At 38.2% G+C, this 19,489-nt stretch overlaps 1 protein-coding gene across 7 annotated transcripts in view; it reads right to left on the minus strand.

Annotated features, from left to right (window-relative positions):
* Positions 1-3,063: 3,063 nt before the first annotated feature.
* The window catches only part of NFIB (nuclear factor I B), a 335,698-nt gene continuing 319,272 nt past the window's right edge, over positions 3,064-19,489 (minus strand). For all 7 annotated transcript variants that reach the window (XM_077816437.1, XM_077816434.1, XM_077816433.1 and 4 more), the window contains 2 exons: positions 17,519-17,607; positions 3,064-3,193 (listed from right to left, as the gene is read on the minus strand). In XM_077816437.1, the coding sequence (XP_077672563.1) occupies positions 3,064-3,193; positions 17,519-17,607 (219 nt within the window). The remainder of the gene's footprint in view (positions 3,194-17,518; positions 17,608-19,489) is intronic.

Below are 19,489 nucleotides of genomic sequence, written 5' to 3' on the forward strand. Positions count from 1 at the left end.
AAATATAAACCTTGAGGATTTTTTATTTTCTATTTTCTCTCTCTATTGCCTTTTAAGCCTTGCCTACACAGCTTTCTTATAACACGTCCCACTGATACCGCTCCAATGGAGGTAGCAATGATGGTGGGTGCGCGAGTGGAGACAAGGTGCTGGCATCTGCCACTGTTTTTAACTATATTGTCATCTAGACTTGCTCTGAGCAGGGTTGGATGACACAATAGTAAAAATGCTAGCACTTAAAAGCCACTAGAGCGTTCAGCAGTGCTACCATTGTTAGAGCTGCATCCCAGTGGTAGACCAATAACGGGAAATTTCAAGACAAAAAGCTGGAATAGAAGCAGCCTTTACGGGCTCAGCTATCCCACAGGGGGCTCAATGCTCAGCAGTCTATTCTCCCCTGCATCCGAACCCCAATAAAAGGTGTCTATTGATGGGAAAATGCTCCCTAAATTGAGCTGTAAAGTAGAGTCCTTATGTATATATGGTTTGCAGCATTAGGCCCACTGGTCTGTAAGATTTTACATTACTTGAAATAAACTTTTCTTTACATTGTATTCTAATTCCATTCAAGTTACAGTACAGAACTGCAGCTTTCCATCTGACCTTTTGTATGTGAAGAAATTCTAAACCTGTGGCATCTATTTGCTAAGGTAGATGCCTGTAATTCAGATGATGTGTGTTAATAAACTAAAAAAGACTCCAACTCTTTGACATAGGGAAAAAGAGTATTCACCAGTCATTTAAATATAGAACTCCAAATTCTCTGCTGGTGTAACTCCTTTGGAGTCAACTAAAATCAATGGAGTTACACCAACAAAGAATGTGGCCCACTACGTGCATCTCATAGAAGACAGTGTGTTTCCATGTCATTCTAGCTAAAAACACCCTCTAAAAGTGTACATTTTGGAATACCATATCTTTGCCATAAATGAAAGAGACTCAGTCTCGCTGTGGGTCTTGACCTCTCGAAATAAAAAAGTAAAACAATTTCCTCAAGTCAAGTCTGCCTCCAACAGAATCCTTTTTTTTTTTTTTTTTTTTTAAATCCAGAAATGAGTTCAGCTTGCACCCCAGGTGGGAAGTTAAAAAGAGGGAACCTATTTGAAAGTTTGTCACAGTAGGCAGAACAGTCGCTTTGCAGCCCTTGCCTGGCTAAGGGTGCACGGCTTCACAGCTACACTGTAAAGTGTTAAAAATCCTCCCCACCCTCCCCAGAATATATATATATATATATATATATGTATAAAAAAAAATCCCCTGTCCATCTCTCAGTACACAAAAGGACCTCATCACACTGCAAAAATAGCAGTACCCACTTTGGTCAATTAAAACAAACAAAAAAAAGCATACATTATTCTTTTTTTCCTCTTTTAAATCTGTGTACTTACCTATAATAACCAATACAGCTAAAAGCACTACCTACATAGGCAAAACTTGGTATTGCATAATTCGTATAAATTTGAAAACCCCCCCCCAAATATTAATTGGAAGATGAAAAACATGAAAGATTAATAGAAAAAACACCAAAATACTGAAAATATTGCTGGTCGATTACAATTTTTAAGCGGCAACTATACACAGCCATGATATGCTTTATAAATGTGAGATAAAGGGTATAACTGTCTAAAAAATCCATGATGTCACACTTTTTCCCCCCATCTGGAGTACAAAATATTTTGTCATAAAAATGGTAAAGATTTAAAATAATAAATGCAGCAAAACAAGTAGAGTGATGTCACCTTTTTTTTTTTTTTTTTTTTAAAGATTTCAAGGCAAGGCACGTAATGTGGACATTATAACTTCGTGCAAATTAGGATTACTGGAAAGAGTATTTTTAATCAATTAATTAGTTTTAAGAGACATAGAGGCAAAATGGGTCTGCCCATGCACGTTACTGTTCTGTCAATATGAGAAATGTGTTGAACAAGGCTAATTTCTGAAAGCACCATGCAAGTTTTCAGCACCCTGTGATTAGACTTTTTTTTTTGAGAGTGCATGTTTAAATATATTTTACCCCCCACCCTGCTATTCCCAGTCTGTAAACTGTAAGCTTTGCCTTTGTGACATAGATTTGCCTTTTTCTTCGTCTCTATGATGCAGATTTTATAGAACTTTACATACACCCTATGGGTTATTGATGCAACCAGTAACTTTAAATAAATAAATCCTACCCCTCTATGGAGGCAGCAGCTAAACCAACATAAGTGCTGTGTTTCCATTAATTTCTTCTTCTCAGTGACATGATTTGTCTTGATTTAATGCCCTCAAAACTGAGGGGAAAATAAATTTGCACCAAGTAATTTTAAATTTTTTTTTTTAATCCCCTCAATTTAGAGTCCAAGGGCTGAAGGACTTATAATGATGTTCCCCTTTAGATATAATTTTTAAATTGCACTTGCCTCTGTAAGTATTTCTTTAATGGGTAAAAAGGTAAATTAATTTTTACTGTTGCAAGAGGAGATAACACTTTTACCTACAGAGAGGCATTTCTTCCAGAGAGCCTGTGTTCATACTGACTTTGAAAATTCCAAACTAGGTAACATGCTAGAAACGGCTGGGGTCAGGGCCAAAGTTTAATAAATCTGTTCTGATAACTAAAGGTTACAGAGTTGTTCTTTTTTTTAAACTTTTAGAAATCAGAGTGTTGAGAAAACGGCTGTCTCACAGCCCTTGTCCTCTTGCAGCTCTGTTGCTGCCGCCTAGCCTTTGTTTTGTGAGATAACTAGGAATAGTGATCCCATGCGTAAACAACAAGAATACTAAACCAATAAAACTAGCTTATCATGCAAATATTAAGGCATCTAGAAAGTCAGTTAAAATATATTGTCAGAGACAGAACATCTATTTCCCAGCGGACTTCATATAACAAAGGCTACTTAGCAGGGGCTGCATTCTACCCATCAGTGAAATATCATCGACCCTTTTTATGTCATTACAGTTTCAACCTTAAGGGAATTAGTGATTGTAAATGCTGCAATTGCTGGTCTATTTTTCTTCTTTCTTCAGTTTCATTTTTTGTCCTGTCTTCCTTTCTTTTTAATTTTTGTTTTGTTTCATTTTCCCTCAGTTGCTTGTTTCTGCTTGAAGGAAAGGCTCTCCAATTATGTTCAAACCATAATTTTGGACATTTGTCGGCAGGATTGGCGTCCTGTTTGATACTTGAAAAGGGACCAAGCTAGCCCAGGTACCAGGACTGTTGAGAGAGAGAGAGAGAGAGAGAGAACAAAATAAAGATTAAGAATGTTGCAACAATAAGATCATAAATTTGATTAAGACTCAGATTAGTATTCATTATAAATAACACTATTTAAGATAAATTTAAGATGGTAAATTTGTGAATGTCACTTGAACTTCAAGTGTGTACGACTTCCTTTGCAAACTCAACTGAAAGACAAAAGTAAATGTGTTAATATGAATTATTGTAATCATACACTAAATAGCCCGCTTATTCCATGAGAGCCCCAGACAAGTTAAAGAGGCAAGTTTATGGAGCAGGTAAAAAAACTACATTATGAGAACTCATAGGAAACTGCTGCTCTGATTTTAAGAACTAGTCAATCCCTTATAGTGTACATGTTATACTGCTTATTATCAGAACACAAAATACACATTTAATGTATAATCTAAATCTCTTCTGTGATTTAATAAACCTTCTATCCCCTCTATCACACCATTCAACCCCTTTCTTCATTATATTATGTGCCTGTGAGGTGCATGAGTCCAAAATCAGAGCAGACTCTGACGAAGAAGAAATGTTTTTAGCTTTAATGCATGAAAACATAGTTTTTAAAGACATTTTCAAAAGCAGGGTGCATTCCTTATTACAGTCCTATGGCAATAGCCAAGGAACAAATACTTACTGTCACATGTAGAAATTAGGACCATGAAGTCACAGTAGAGCAACATTTTCAAAAGTGCCTTAGCGACTTAGAAACCTACATATTCAATAGCACGGCTGTTACTCTGAAACATTGCACCTGTGTCACTAAGGAATCTAAGTCTCATCAACTTGCAATTTTTTACCAAGTAGTAACTATTAGTAATAAGCATTACACCCAGTGGCAAAGTATTTGCAAGATCAGGTACTTATTCATTCCAGGTCAGATTTCCAAAAGTGTACAGTGCTGACAATTGGGGCCAGATTTTCCAAAAAGCTCTTTTGAGAGACCTGAGCCCTCTGAAGATCCAGCCTTTTATGTAGGTGCCTAACAGGAAGCTGATAAATAAACAGGAAGCTCTTTGGAAAGTTTGGCCATATATTGTTCAGCAAACATAAGCATGATAAGAGAGAAACCATTATATCAAATGGAAACATACATTCTGAGTCAGACTGTCAAAATGAGGTATGCACACCTGTGCAAGCAATTAATTTATACCTATTTTATTGCACCAACTGTTCTCCAATACCCAGTGGGTGTGTGCACACTAGATATTTGCATACTCATGTAGCCATTTGGCACCTGTCTATTCAAGTGCATACAAGTCTAATCTGCGAACATACATTGTGTATCTGATATGTTCTTTTTGTGCAAAACATTTGTATATGCTTAACTTTGTAATCTGATACCCATATTATATTTTCGATGAGGGAAGCTATAATTATTTTTTCCTCCCATTTCTGTGATCATCCCTTCATGATCCTGTTTCCCCACATACATGCACATGCTTGGTTAGTGCTAATGTGAGTTAGGAGTATGCATTAAGGGGAAAACAGACCCTCTTTATCAATCTTAAAGTGTATAAATAATAATTACGATTATATCTGGCAGTTTGTGCAATCTTTTCAACTGTTGCTATCCAACTACAGAAAAGTATAATTATTTTGAAAAGTCCATTGAACATGTTCCTCAGGTAATCAATATTATGGGAAAAAGTCACCTTTTCCCTTTAGTCAAACATTGTTTTCTTCTTCATCTCTTTAACTCAGTCCATTTGGAAGTATACTTCTGTGTAATATAGAAACTAAAGCCAAAATTTCTAAATTGTGACTTAGATGAGAACTACATGTGCTCAGCACCTCTGAAAATCAGACCACAAGTTTTTAGATGTCTAACTTTACACACCCAAGTTTGAAAATTTTGGCTTAAATTCACAATCTTGCTCGCTTTAAAATCAATGGTAAAACTCCCATCAGAGCAAGATTGGTCTGCCTCAGTGAATTATATGGATCATGATCACCCTGAGATGTATGTAATAATGTCTATAAAAACAATACCACCCAACAGCACTTGCAAAATGTACAAATCCTTGAATGCTAATGTGTTTCCCACTAGAAAGCTGCCCACAAGTGCTGCTATTTTTCACATGAGTTTTTAGATCTTGCAAATCTAATAAAACTTTATGATCATCTTAAATTTCCTATTTCCTCAAAAAATGTCTGTGAACTTTGGTGAACTCAATGTTTTATTGTTGTTTGCCTAAGAAAGAATTTTTATGCTCGATATTCAAAAATGGAGATAGTTACGCAATAAATCTTTAAACATGCACAAAGAGTTAAATCCATTTATACATGAAAGATTTGCCCCATATGATCTGATGAAAAGATTAGGGTTCCAAAAAAATATTCAATACCAAGATCTCATGTAAGAGGCTTAATTGTTTCAACCTATCTCTCTTCATCTTCCTTCACTATTTGTGTCCCACAATGCATTTTTGTTCATTATCCCATTTTAATGTGAGCAATGTTAAAAATGCATTATGAGGTGACAGCTAGTAAAAACAACCAAAATGATTCCATGCTGATTTGTGTATAGGAAACTGTAATAATAGAAAATTGCAATAAATAAATAAAAACATTCTAAAGAGAGACTGCTCAGGATTTGTGGTCTTAGCCACTTAAAACAGAAGAGTAACTAAAAGAATGTAAATTCTGTGGCAGATTCAACATGGGATTGGAAATGTAAATAATTTGCTTTGCAAAGAAGAAGTCCAGATAAACTGCTTACAGGTTATCTTTTTGGAGAATTCACCGTGTACTTTAGTGGCTGGAAGTTGATCTGACTTTTTTTTTTTCAGTTGACAACCTCCTAATGACAACAGTATATGAAAGACAGCAGTTTATGTTGATAAAGAACAAATTACTATTTGTAGCAGTTTTCTTATCCAGCATTATACAGAGGAGACACAGATCTTTATATTTTTGGAAAATGTTCAATAAAAATAAATTGTAGTAAGTGACTAATAGAACTGTTGCTGCAGTATAACTAACAAATTTAATTTAGATGTTTATTTAAACCTTTCAAACCTCCCATCTTACATTATGACCATGTCACAAATGCAGCATGCAATATATTTGTCAATACGGTTTATGAATCTTTGGGGAAGAATAAATCTCATAGGTTAACACTCTGCAGATTCCATATGAGTTTTATAAGCCTCTTACTACCAGTATGTAGGTTAAGTTAACAATTATACGATATAGATTGTTCTGGTATCCAGTTCATACTCTTAGGGAAAACAGTGCAAATAACTGAACAAATGGCAAAACATGCCAGTGCAATGGTATACAAGTGCTTTGATTAGAAATGGAATCACAGCTTAGGTGTCTGATAATTTTTTATCTAAATTGAACTGCTGGGTAGTGGCTAGTTCTTTCCCCGGCAATGGAGGATTGTCCCTACAGTCTTTTCCAGCAATCTATCCTGCTTTCGAGCACTGGCACTTCTAGGTGAATGGTTTCAAGAGCTTTCAGAACTAGTCATGCATTTAAGGAGCAATTCTTATGAGAATTCAGTTTGATATAATGATGTTTCCTGGGGCAGACCTGTCCTACCACCTATAAATGGTCAATTTCAAGTATAAGAATATATGCAGGAAAGGGAAGGGAATTAAACCAAAATGGTGGAAATAAGTATAGTGCCTAATGCAATGGAACCCCAATCCAGGTTGGAACCAGTGAGTGCAGTGGCAATACAAATAATATTAATCAGAATGCTAAATCACAACTAACTCAGGCTCTTTTAAGCTGCAAGGTATTTGTGTCTGTCTTTCAGATTTTGAAGCCTCGTTACACTTTTGCATTTCTTACAGTAAAATGTATGATAAATGTAATTCAACTTTCAATCACCACTTGGTGGGTCAGATGCTTATGAGTGAAAACACTGATGGCAATTCAGTGCTCATGATATGTGCCCAAACAGACAGATCTGGAGATCAAGATCTTCCGTTTATCCACAGAACAGGCACAGACTGGATAGAAGTTCTCTGCAATACCCTGACATCATCCCTCCACCATGACTGGGAGGGAACTTCTGTGAGAGTAAGAAAGTTTAATCTCCACACCCATTACATCCATGGCTTTTCTGAAGAGATTCCTAACAAAAATGTCAAGTAGAGCTAATTGTGACCCAAATTTGGCCTGGTTGTTATGTGGGTAGAAATGGTGTGAAGAGCATAGATAACTTTCCCTTCACCTCACCATTGTGTGATCTGATCAAATTGCCAGGCAGAATTGCAACCCCTGATCTCAGGAAAGCACAGACACAGCCCCCTCTCTCTTCCACAGGGTGCCCCAAGGAGGGTAGAGAGAAGGCACATCAAAGCTGTGCCCATCACACAACTGGCAGAAGAGCTGGCTTTGTGGGAGGAGGGTAGTGAGCTGCATGCTACAGAGAGTTGTAGAAGGAGGTCTGTTGCCTCTGCAGCCCCAAACGGCAGCTCCCTATGATAGAATGCCTCCTGGTGCTCCCGCTGGGACAGAGCAGCTCCATGCTGTCCTTACTATCTGAGCTCCCTCTAAGCTGCGCGGCTACGCAGCTGCCTATTAAGCACTGTGCAGGTGCTCAGGGCTGTGGCAAGGAGAGATGCGTCTCCGCAAGCCCTGGACCTGCTGTGGTGTCCCTCCCCAGGCCCTGACCCAGCCCAGCCCCGGACCTGCTGCAGCCGGCAGACAGGTGCCCCTCCCACTGCCCAGTCCAGCCCCAGCCGTGGCTTGGGGACGGTCACCCTTTCCCCGAACCCCAACCCAGCCCTGGACCTGCCATGGCCGGGGGACAGGCACCCCTCCCCGACCCAACCTGGCCCTGCTGCAACCAGGGGAGAGGTGCTGCTGCGGGGAGAGAGAGCTGGGGGAAGTCCTCTCTCCCCACCATAAACCTGGGGAGCCCCACTGCACCCCAACCCTCTCATGCCCCAGCCCCACCCCAGAACCTGCACATCCCCGCCGGAACCATCACCCCCCCACACACCCCAACCCTCTGCCCCAGCTCTGAGTCCCTCATCCTTGGCCCCACCCCAGAGCCCACACCCACAGATGGAGCCCTCACCTCCCCGCATCCCAACCCTCTGCCCCAGCCCTGACCCCCTCCCACGCTCTGAACCCCTCGGCCCCACCCTCACCACATGAATTTTGTTATGTTCACCAACATGGAGGTTATGTGTGACACATTACCTCCATATTGGTACACATCACAAAATTCACTCCGCACGTGGGAAAAATTAGAGGGAACACTTCTTACTATGCAATCCGACTAAAAGATATCATTGAGCCCTGTGCTGGTAGGTTTTGTGACATGAATAACTACCCGCTAGATAAGGGGATGAGCTACAAACTTGTTCCATGCCGTGTTGTTGTAGCTGTGTTGGTCCCAGGATATTAGACAAGGTGGGTGAGGTAATATCTTTTATTGGACCAACTTCTGTTGGTAAAAGAGATGAGCTTTCTAGCTTATACAGAGCTCTCCTTAAGGTCTGGGAAAAGTACCTGAGTTTCACAGCTAAATACAAGGTGGATCTGATTATTTAGCATAGGTAGTTAACACATATTTCAAGGGGTTTCTTGTATATCGCTGTCTGTAGAGTTCCACTGTTGAACCTCATTGTGGTGTCCAGGAGGTTGATGCTAGTGTGGGAGTGTTGTAGAGAGAGTTTAATAGATAGATGATGGTTGCTGAAGTTGTGGTGGAAATCTATGAGGGAGTTTAGGTGTCTGTACAGAGAATGAAAATATCATCAATGCATCTCCAAAAACCTGACGGCAGTCATCCAACACAAAAACAAAAAGGGGAACCAACTACAACAACTCCACTACCCACAGAACACCACATCCAGGAGAAACCACAGCACCAAGACCCACCATATGGATTCTATGTGACACTCCAACATCATCAATTTGTCAAGACTACTCCTAATCAGAGCTGAATTATCTGTACTCTCCAAGGAACTGAACTACTGCCCCACCACAGGATCTGATACCATACTAACATGGGGAGAACTAGAAGAGTTCTTCTGCCCCCCCTCTTTTTTTGAGAGAGAGAGAGAGAGAGAGATCAATGATATTTTCATCCTAGGTGTCCAAAATCCACAGACTGCCACACTTACCTTCACAGATTCAGTAACCATCCCAAGCACACCAAGAAATCTATTATCTACAGCCAGGCACTCAGATACCACAAAATATGCTCCAAGGAAAAAGTCCAGGTATACATCTTAGTATACTTAAAACCACCTTCACTAAACAAGGACACTCCACCATGGAAGGAGATAAAAGACAAAAACACCCTATCACCTGTGGGTGAACACTTTTCACAAAGTGATAACTCTATAGCTGACCTCTCAGTGCTCATCCTCAAAGGAAACTTGCACTACACCTTCAAAAGATGAGCCTGGGAGCTTAAATTAATAACTTTGCTAGACACTAAAAATCATGGACTGAATAGAGACACTGGATTTATGGCTTATTACAACAATCCATAACCCACTAACGCTCCCCAACCCATGATTGGAAAGGTGTGAATGGTCCCTGGAAACATGGTGTTAACTACTTGTGCTAAACAATCTGTTCCACCTTGTATTTAGCTGTGACATTCTAAGTACATTTCCCAGATCTGAAGAAGAGCTCTGTGTAAGCTGGAAAGCTTGTCTCTTTCACCAACAGAAGTTGATCCAGTAAAAGATATTACCTCACCCTCCTTGTCTCTCTATATGCATTCCATGTAAGTTTCTAAACAAGGTTACAGGATAAGCAGCCATCAGAAAAGAGCTTTCAGTTATATATCCAGATTCCAACCAGCACCGTTGTAAGGAGAGGCTACCAGTCTCACTACCAACTCCATGAACCGTCATCCTTTCATAATAATGTTAATAGCAGCAGCAGCAGCCTTTTCTGGTAATAACTAGAATTTTCAACAATAGATGCATTCTGCAATCATCATTTCTTTGTTCACAAATGTCATAAAATAGCAAAGACAAACTCTACCAGTGTCTTAGGGGTTAATAGTTTCCATTACAGTTTTCACATGTTAATGCAATCAAGATTTCACCCATGATTTTCTTCTAAAAATACTAAGTGCTCTTTCAAGAATCCCTGATCAAAATATTACTGGAATTGACCATAAGCAGCACAGTATTTATATACAGTCCACTGTGGAGGTTATATTAATGTGAGGAGAGTAATAAACAAATTACTCTGCACTGAAGAATAAATGTAATCAAGACTTGCACCAATATCAAGTTAAGTCTCCAGCAGTTAATACTTCTGTTGTAAAAGCTTAAAAAGTCTCTGATACACGCATTTTCTGATCTCTTAAAAAGCAGACCTAAAACAATGGTGCCCAAACTTTTCTTGTCACACCGCCCCTTACCAGTAATGTAATTTGTCCGCGCCCCACCTCCATTACTGCACATTTGGCTCAGCAACAGAGCTTGTGGTAAAGGCAGAGCAGAACTGGAGCTAGACAGGGAATGAGGACAGAGCTGGCCTGTGGGAGGAGACAAACTGCAGCTCAGGGTGGAGTGGAGCTGTGGCTGGTGCAGGAGCTGGGCTGGGAGCAGAATGGTGCTGCAACCCTGGCCAGAGCTGGGCTGGGTGGCACTACCTCCCCGCTCCCCATGGGGGCTGACCCAGGCCCTACCATGGGCCCCTCCCCCCAAACACTCCTTCGTGCTCCCCCCAGGGGGCATGCCCCACAGTTTGGGGACCACTGACCTAAAATATCATTTCTAGATGCAGCCTTACCACCTTTTGCTGTGATCATATCAGCTCTCACAAGCTAATCATGGCCAGCCTAGATCAGTACTTTGGCTAAAAGAGCTAGCAACACCTTGATGCTGAAGGAAGTGATGTTGACGACGTAGCAGGGATGCTCTACCTTCTGAGTCAGAATTGAACCAATGCCCTAGCACAGCAATAGAGGGCAATGTACTATTTGAAAGTGTTCTCCTTCAATTGAGACATGAAGCTAAAGTTCCAACCACTTGTGGACATTAAGATTATATGCCACTTTGCAGGACTAGTGGTGTTAACTCCAGTGGCCTGGCTAAATTCCAATTTGGTTATTTCTTCCTCTGTTAATTCTCCCTTGAGTTTCTCTTGTGTACGGTACTTTCTGTCACTCTCTGTCCTGAACTGGTGTGTGAGCAGTTAGCTTGTGCACTTAAACAGTGGCCACATTCTACCTCAGAAGTGGGTGTTCATTTAAGAGATACTATGTTAAGTATATCTCTGCTTACCTTAGGAAGCTTTTTATACTTTAGTTGGGCAGAAATCATCCTCTCGATCTAGCAGATGGAGATGTAAATTCCACAGGGAAGTAGAGGCAAGGGAGTTCTGCTTCTGAGGCATTGTTTTCCCTCTCATGGACCTTAAGAAGTTTCTCAGTGGGTTTAGAGTGAAAAATAGGGGAAGGGGGTCAGGAGACATGCATCCTCCTATGAATACCACAAAAAGTGCTCAGCACAGTTAGCTCAGACTGAGATTTTGGTGCACGTCCACTCTGCACTGTGTACCCTGACTAGGTTGAAGGAGGGTGAGATGCCTGGGGCAGCAACTGGCTGGAGAGCTAGCTGCCATGAAGCTGAGGTTGGTGGGAGTTCCCAGTGACAGCGCAGAGGCACAGGGTTCCTAGTAGACACAGAGATACATGGGTTTTGGGGGACCCTGCAGTAGGACTGGTGGGTAGAGGAAACAAACGAATGAGATCTAACAGAGTCCTTCACCAAACACACATGAATGTTTTGCACGGGATGATTTGTTTCTTTTATGTGAGCTAAACCGCTGAGAAAAACAGATTCTGTAATTTCAGGCAAACATATGTGGCCAAATAAATAAACAACAAGAAAACAGGAAAATTCCACTTAACAATAAAAGTTTGCAATGCAGCAAAGGAAAGGTTAACTAAAGGGCTGCATTTCAGCACCCAAACTGGGTATTCCTGTTCTCTAACATGACACTAATTTTCTTTTTCAAAACGTTGAATAGAATTTTTTTTTACACCTAATCACAGAAGCATTTTATACTTCTTTTTCTTCTTCCACAACTAACTTTATCATTTAAAACAGTAATTTATTACATGCTATGTGTTAGCACTTTGGTAAATACAATCAGAAGTTTCTTTGTTTAGTAAACACAACACTAAATGCAAGTGAACATCTTGTTTGCCACACACACAAAAAGTGCACTTTTATTGCTTAAAATGAAACAACTTGAGATAAAATGGCTAGTAGGTAAAATTCCAGAGTCACTAACGAGTTAAAGGTACAGTTTACACTTGGGAATTTTCTGTAAATGCTCCTCCTTCCCTAAAACTGCTGCCAAAAATCATCTGACAGGAAATGTAAGATTAAGTTTGTTCTACCTAAGTGAACAAAGAGTGCTCAGAACAGGCAACCGGTTTACTGCAGAGCGGGAACTTTCCTAATCCTGCTGGAATCTGCAGTGCTACTCAGAAAATATCACTGGAAAAGTTGTTTTCTTTACTCAACATCTTGTCTCTAGATCACCTCATTTTGGTTGCACTGCAGATCTTGCTGATTCTCCCATAAAGGTTAACTTAAAGCTCCAAACATAATCATGTGGAAAATGGACATTATTGATTCCTATGGTCCATTGTTCCCCCATTCTAAGTCCCTGAAGTTCAAGTTCAATCTGGAATTACATCATGTCTGGTTTCTCCTGGTTACCAGACGGCTTGAGACGTGACCACAGCTACAGAAAAAACAAACAGCCTTCTTCACGCTTCGGCTCCCCTATCGATTCAAACATAAACTTTTTTTCTTTCTCTCAAGTATGCTTCAAGTATGGAGCATGGTTAATTTAGAGATTAAGTTCCAAATTAGATTATCTAATGGCATCTTAATGGATTGCTGACCCATTTCCTGTGGGATGGCAGCATGCAAGTCTGGCTGGAATACAATTAATTTCTTAGGAAGTGTTCTGAAGATGTTTGCCTAGATGGAAAGGAAACATAATGTTCTGCACATCTTTCTTTATTACTGAGTTGGGTGAAACTATAAGAGATAGCGATTTAAATTGAAAAAGACCAGAAATCCTTGCATTTGTCTGCTGTGAATACTTTTATCACTAGAAGATTTTCACTTCTTTGTTCTTAGTTTCAAAAGTTGAGTTTGTACTTTTATCCCAAACAAATATGAACTGTGGAAATAAAATAAAAAATCCTTGATCTAACAGGTGTGTTTGTTGTCCAGATGTGTTAACTTTTTTTAATACAACAGATAACTACAGAAACACTTAGTGATAATTCAGTTGTTAGTGACTTTGTATGTTCACTAGATTCTGACAGACACAAGGTAGTGTGGTATGGAAAAGACTCCAAGCAATTTCCACTTCCTCTCCCACTCCCCCACGAACTGGAGGTTATTCCATTCAGCTGCCTTATCTGCATTATTATCACAGCCCCAGAGTAGTGCTAGGGGCAAAGAGTGCTGCTTAAAAAACTGAACATTTTGAACACCCCTACAGCTAAAGCTGAAAAGGAAATTCAGCACTCTGAGAATAAAGCTCCCCTCAGGAGCTCCAGGAACAAACCAGCTGTTGTACTGTACTTATGTGTCAAGATAACAAACTGAAGGCAGGAAATGCTAGCCTAGTGCATTTGCCTGGGTAGTGTAAATGTAATGTTAAAGTAACAGTTAACCCTTAAGAGCAACAGTTTTTTAAAAAGTATAAATTACAGTAGTTGAGAATAATAGAAAAATTAATAATATCTGTGATAAAATGTATATTTTACCACTAGTGGTTTGTTTACAGTTTGTGAAAGGCTTACTGGGAAATATTCAAATCTAGTATACAAAGGCCCAATCCTGCATCCCTTTGTTAATCATGCTGGAGTCAATGTGACTAACCTTGTGGGTAAATAATGGTTAGTGGATCATGCACCCAGCCCATACGTTTCACGGAGTCCTTCTCTCACTCACTCATAGTTTAAGTTTTACTTGCATCCATTTTTGTTTACTGTGCAGTGCTTGAAACTTTATTTTCCAGCTTGAGTCTAACTATTTGCAGTTACCTCAGCAAAGGTCTGAATGACCTTTGTTTAGATAAGTTCTAAATCATAGATGTATCATAGAAAATCAGGGTTGGAAGGGACCTCAGGAGGTCATCTAGTCCAACCTCCTGCTCAAAGCAGGACCAATCCCCAATTTTTGCCCCAGATCCCTAAATGGCCCCCTCAAGGATTGAACTCACAACCCTGGGTTTAGCCGGCCAATGCTCAAAACACTGAGCTATCCCTCCCCCCATATTATCTTCATCTGTACAGCAAAAAGAATGAAGTATAGGGTCCAGATTCAGTGAAGCACTTAGGCACATGCTTAATTTTAGGCATTATATAAACGGGATTACTCATATGCTTAATATTAAGCATGTGCTTAAATGATTTTCTGAACCGAGGTCCTAATGTTCAGTGCAAACAAACACATCATATACCAATAAATAGATAATAAAAATGTTGCCAGTCTTAGGCAATCATGGTACCAGGAGCAAAATAAAATTACTTCCAACTATTATATTTAAAACCTGTTTTTGTTTATTGTTGAGGGTGTTGAACAGATGTTTTATGTAAACTTCTCCTTCACTGACACCAATATGTTTATTTTAACCAACTGAAGGATACATCTAAGTTTGTATAACTATTCATACACATAACTACTCTGCTTTTTTTGAAAATACGCACACTGAGGACTTAAGTTTCTCATTTTGTATAACTCACGTTGTCTTTCTCTAGTGATTTTAGAAGTTGATGTTTTTGAAAAATATATATTACTATTCCTTTGGAAATTACATCAGGCTTGTCGTTTTACTAGAAAAAAATTACCAGTTAGTTTTAAAATCTATAGATCATTTAGCACTGTTTGGCATGACTGGCAGCCAATGATAAGACGAAGTATACAAAAAGAACAAGCATAGGGACCCTGTCACCTCTCACCCTCTCAGAGGGTGGTCCTCTCCGAGTTGGGGATGGGGGAGGTCACTGACAGTGCAGCATGGAGAAAACTTTCAATGTGGTCACTTCTATCACCTGATCTATGCACATACAGAAAAGCTCATTTTCAGGCACCACCAACTCTTTGACCTCAGTGAGTACAAGTATTCAACAAGACTTCTCAAAAAACATTGCACCACAACATATTCGTTGTTGCAACTTAAAACTATCATGAAAGCCTTCTATAAAAAGTCACTCTATTTACTATCCAAATGAGTATTGCAGATTTGGAGGAAATGCTGATCAAACAAGTTTGTGGGAGAAAACTTTTCCATTTTCCTTTTTAAACAAGGAAATATTGCTTTACCAAACATTCAAAAAGAATTTATTGCTCCAAGGTTTCTTTCTTGTAATGATATAAAGACTTTATCAAGAAAACTACCCACTTGTTATCGTATCTCCCATTTATGCTTTTATGTTTTCTTTTCCACAGATGTTTGAAAAGAGTATCTGTATCCCAAAGGCTACATTTTAAAAATAACCCTCACCTACATGTGATTACATGCCTTTTTTCCCCCTCCTCTCTTTTAGCAACTTACAGCCAAGGAGCACGTGTGGTAGGCATGACAACTGAAGTCCACAATGCACTGGGCCAGATCCTCAGCTTGTCTAGCTCCAATGAAGTCAATAATACTACACTGATTAACACTGTCTGAGAAGCAGGTCCACCAATCACTAGCTCACAAACTGAGAGTTCTTGTCCAATCTACAGTCTCCTATTAATGTTCTGAGAAAGCTACACACTGTGTGTGTGTGTGTGTGTGTGTGTGTGTGTGTGTGGGGAATAAGTTACGCTCTGTGCTACAGTCGCTCAGTTTGGATTCATAATAATACAGAAGTAAGGATAAAAATTATTCATAATAATACAGAAGTAAGGATAAAAATTATTCTTAATAATACAGAAGTAAGGATAAAAACTACCAATTGTCATGTGATGGGGATTTATAATGTGAATCAGTCCTTGAGGAGTTGAGGTGAACCCACTAGGTTAACTCTCCATTCATTGTACTATTTGATTTTTGACATGAAAAACTGTTCTTTTGGCCACCTTGCTCTTTCAACACGATTTCAGAATTCTACCAGACTCCAAAATTATTAGAAAAAAAGTACAGAAAATACATGCAATCAAGCAAGTAACTAACTGCTGGCAGGTCATTTGTTGTGTAATATTGGTACAGCAATACTAGTTTAATAGTTTAAACTTTGGATTCATGTACAGCACCCAACTTTCCATTTCAAATATCACATTTCCAAACTGATACTGAAAAAAAACTTTTAGCATCAACAGTAAAACAGTATGTCATCTAGTATACTCCACAGCAAGATTTTATGTATCCAGCCACACTCACACACATATGTACATGAATTATTTGGAAGTGATAGCAATGATACATTGTCATATTTGTACACACATACCTCAGAGAGGTATATAACATTATTTTAAGTGTAGGGGAGAGATTGCTTCACCTGTTAGGGGCCAAATCTGCAGGCTTTTCCTCATATGTATAACTTTCCCCCAGTGAGGTAAATCAAAGGGAATTCTACATATTAAAGATCTGAAAGACTGACATTATCTCATAATGGTATTGCTTATTATCTTTCACCTATTTTTAAACACACACACACACACACACACACACACACCCCTACTGCTACCATAACCAGTAATACATGTAATATATGTGTAATTGATTCTGTACCAATAGCTAAGGTTTCTCTAGCATGCAAAGAAAATAACTCCTTTTCATGAATAATGAATTCTAATTGTTTTGTATTTTAGTTTATAAAGGATATGGTTTACATCTTACCTTCGTGTGCATGTTAGTGACCTAAATCTATACCAATTGTCCCAAACTTGTTATTCCGAATTACTTCTATGGATAGTATGATTATTCATTCCCAAAATAGCACCCACATCAGAGAACTGCTATACTAGTCACCTATTGTTTTTAATCATACCGTCTTTTGCATATTAATCTGTAAGCCCAAAATATATTACTTTAGTTCTTTAAACTGTGATTCGATTTTTTAAGTCCTAAAATCTGCAGTCCTTTAAAAATACAAATGCCTTGCACTTGACAGCAAACATTTGGCATCCCAGGTACTTAACTATAGTATATTCTAACAGTTCAATTTACATTAAAGATAATGTAAATGTGTATTAAAGAAATGTTATACATAGATGTTTTGGTTAAAATTTTGACATATATTCCTTCTTGGAGGCCTGCTAAAAACAGATACTGCAGCTCAATGTAACTTTTTTAGATGTAGTGTAGCGTTGGAAATAATTAAAATGTTACCTTTGCCAAGTAATTCCCAATGTATCCTCACTGGCACTGGGGTATAAATGCCTGCCGTTTTGATTCATGGTCCAGTCACAAATCCTCAGCTGTCAATTGAAACCTAGCAGTCAGATATGGATCGAGCAGTACTACAGATTTTAGTATTTAAATGAATACATGCAAACTAGTACTGTACATGGCACAAACCTTACTTTCCCAAAAAGTAACTTAAAAACAAACAAAACCCCCAAAAACCAACAAAAACCCATTACACTGAAAAATAAAATTCCTATTTTTTTTTAATTTTAAGAAAATGCTACTTTAATACGCTCCTCTATTAATAAAGCATAAAAGATAACTAGTGTTTAGCACATAACAATTAGCCGTTATTAGATTACAAACTGAGCTGGAATAAAAGAAAATGTTAATGTTCAATAGTGAAATATTTTAAGAAAGAAAATCAAAATGCTGTGTTTTATATGCAATGTACTAAGTAATCTGTACTAGGTAAAGGTCAAAAATAATCAATATCTTGAAGCATGCATTTGGTGAATCATAGAAGACATGCAATTTATAGAAAAAATCCCCAAATTACACAAACTATATGCCTTTATCTTACTGTTTTAGAAGGGTAAATGTATTTTGTAATAGAGGTTTATTAATTTAGTGTTACTGAAAGTGGTATTACTTAGCAAGAGGTGATAAGATAATCTAATCTTGTTCAGGACTCAAAATAATAGCATTTAAAATACTTTCTTATATTTAAATATAGTGAGGAATGCACTAAATGTAAGCTGAAACAAATTCTTCCCAGATCCCCAAATCATCAGTTCTGCCCTTCACAGATTGTTCGTGTAACCCTATACAGCTCTGTTTGTTTAACAGCTGCCCTACAGTGCTAGCAGATTTATTGAAAAGATATACTGCTTATTTTTATGTTTAAGAAAGTAAACTTATGTGGCTTGAGACGAAAACATACAGAAAGCATAGTTTTTAACCTCTGCATAGCAATGCTATAAATAAATTACTGTACATCTTGCATGATACAGCACTTCGAATTAAAGATAACTTGATCACTAAGATTAATTGCATAAAATGCATCTTGTTTTCTCCATGCAAGTTTTAAGTGCTTTTAAAAGTTGCAGACTATGGCAAACAAACTAAAAGAAATTATTTACACAGTAGCACAATTAACTACAGTCCTTTCCTGATAAATACATATGTTAAAGACAAGACCATATTGCAGTCTTGACTGTTACACTAATAAGTTTCCTGCAGCTGAGGTTTGAGAAATGGAAATGTTAGTCTGTTTTCATAAGGTTTGTTTCTTGTTTGTTACCTAAAGAACTCTAAGAGACCTTCTGAAGTCTATTATAAGCATGACTAAACTACATGAAAGTAACCAGAAAAGGAAACATTCAGTCCAAAAAGTTTGCTAGAGTGTAACTGTAAAGAATATATTAAATATGCTCAAAGAAAGGGGTAGGTGTGTGCATTTTTCCGTAGTCACTGTATGAAACTGTTTCATAAGCACTATTTTTATTCTGAAGACATAATAAAATATATCTGTTCAAATACTCTAGCCAGTAGTATAATGGTTATATTTGTGCTACAATACTTAAGTATCTGTCAGCATTTTCATTATAAAAGCATATTTTAAAGGCTTACAACTTGGTTATAAAAATTCACTTTCAGCTGAAACATGATGTCTAAAGTTTTAAAAATGGAAACGATTTTTTCCTTTTTACAAAATTAAACCAAACCATCCAAACAAAACTCTTTGGCCAGTTATAAGCCATAAGAATGCCAAAACCAGAACTTATTGCTGCTGAATGATTTTATGCACTTGTCTAACTCAAAAATCTGGCAAACAATTAGCTTGTATTATAATCTAACTCCTTTTGGTATTTGAGGAAAACAATAAATGTCTGATACATTACAGTTTAATAAATCAGCTACTGTGCATAAGCAATAATTTTCCCCCTACGG

Source organism: Eretmochelys imbricata, chromosome 5 (assembly GCF_965152235.1).
Source record: "Eretmochelys imbricata isolate rEreImb1 chromosome 5, rEreImb1.hap1, whole genome shotgun sequence".
Classification (NCBI taxonomy): domain Eukaryota; kingdom Metazoa; phylum Chordata; order Testudines; family Cheloniidae; genus Eretmochelys; species Eretmochelys imbricata.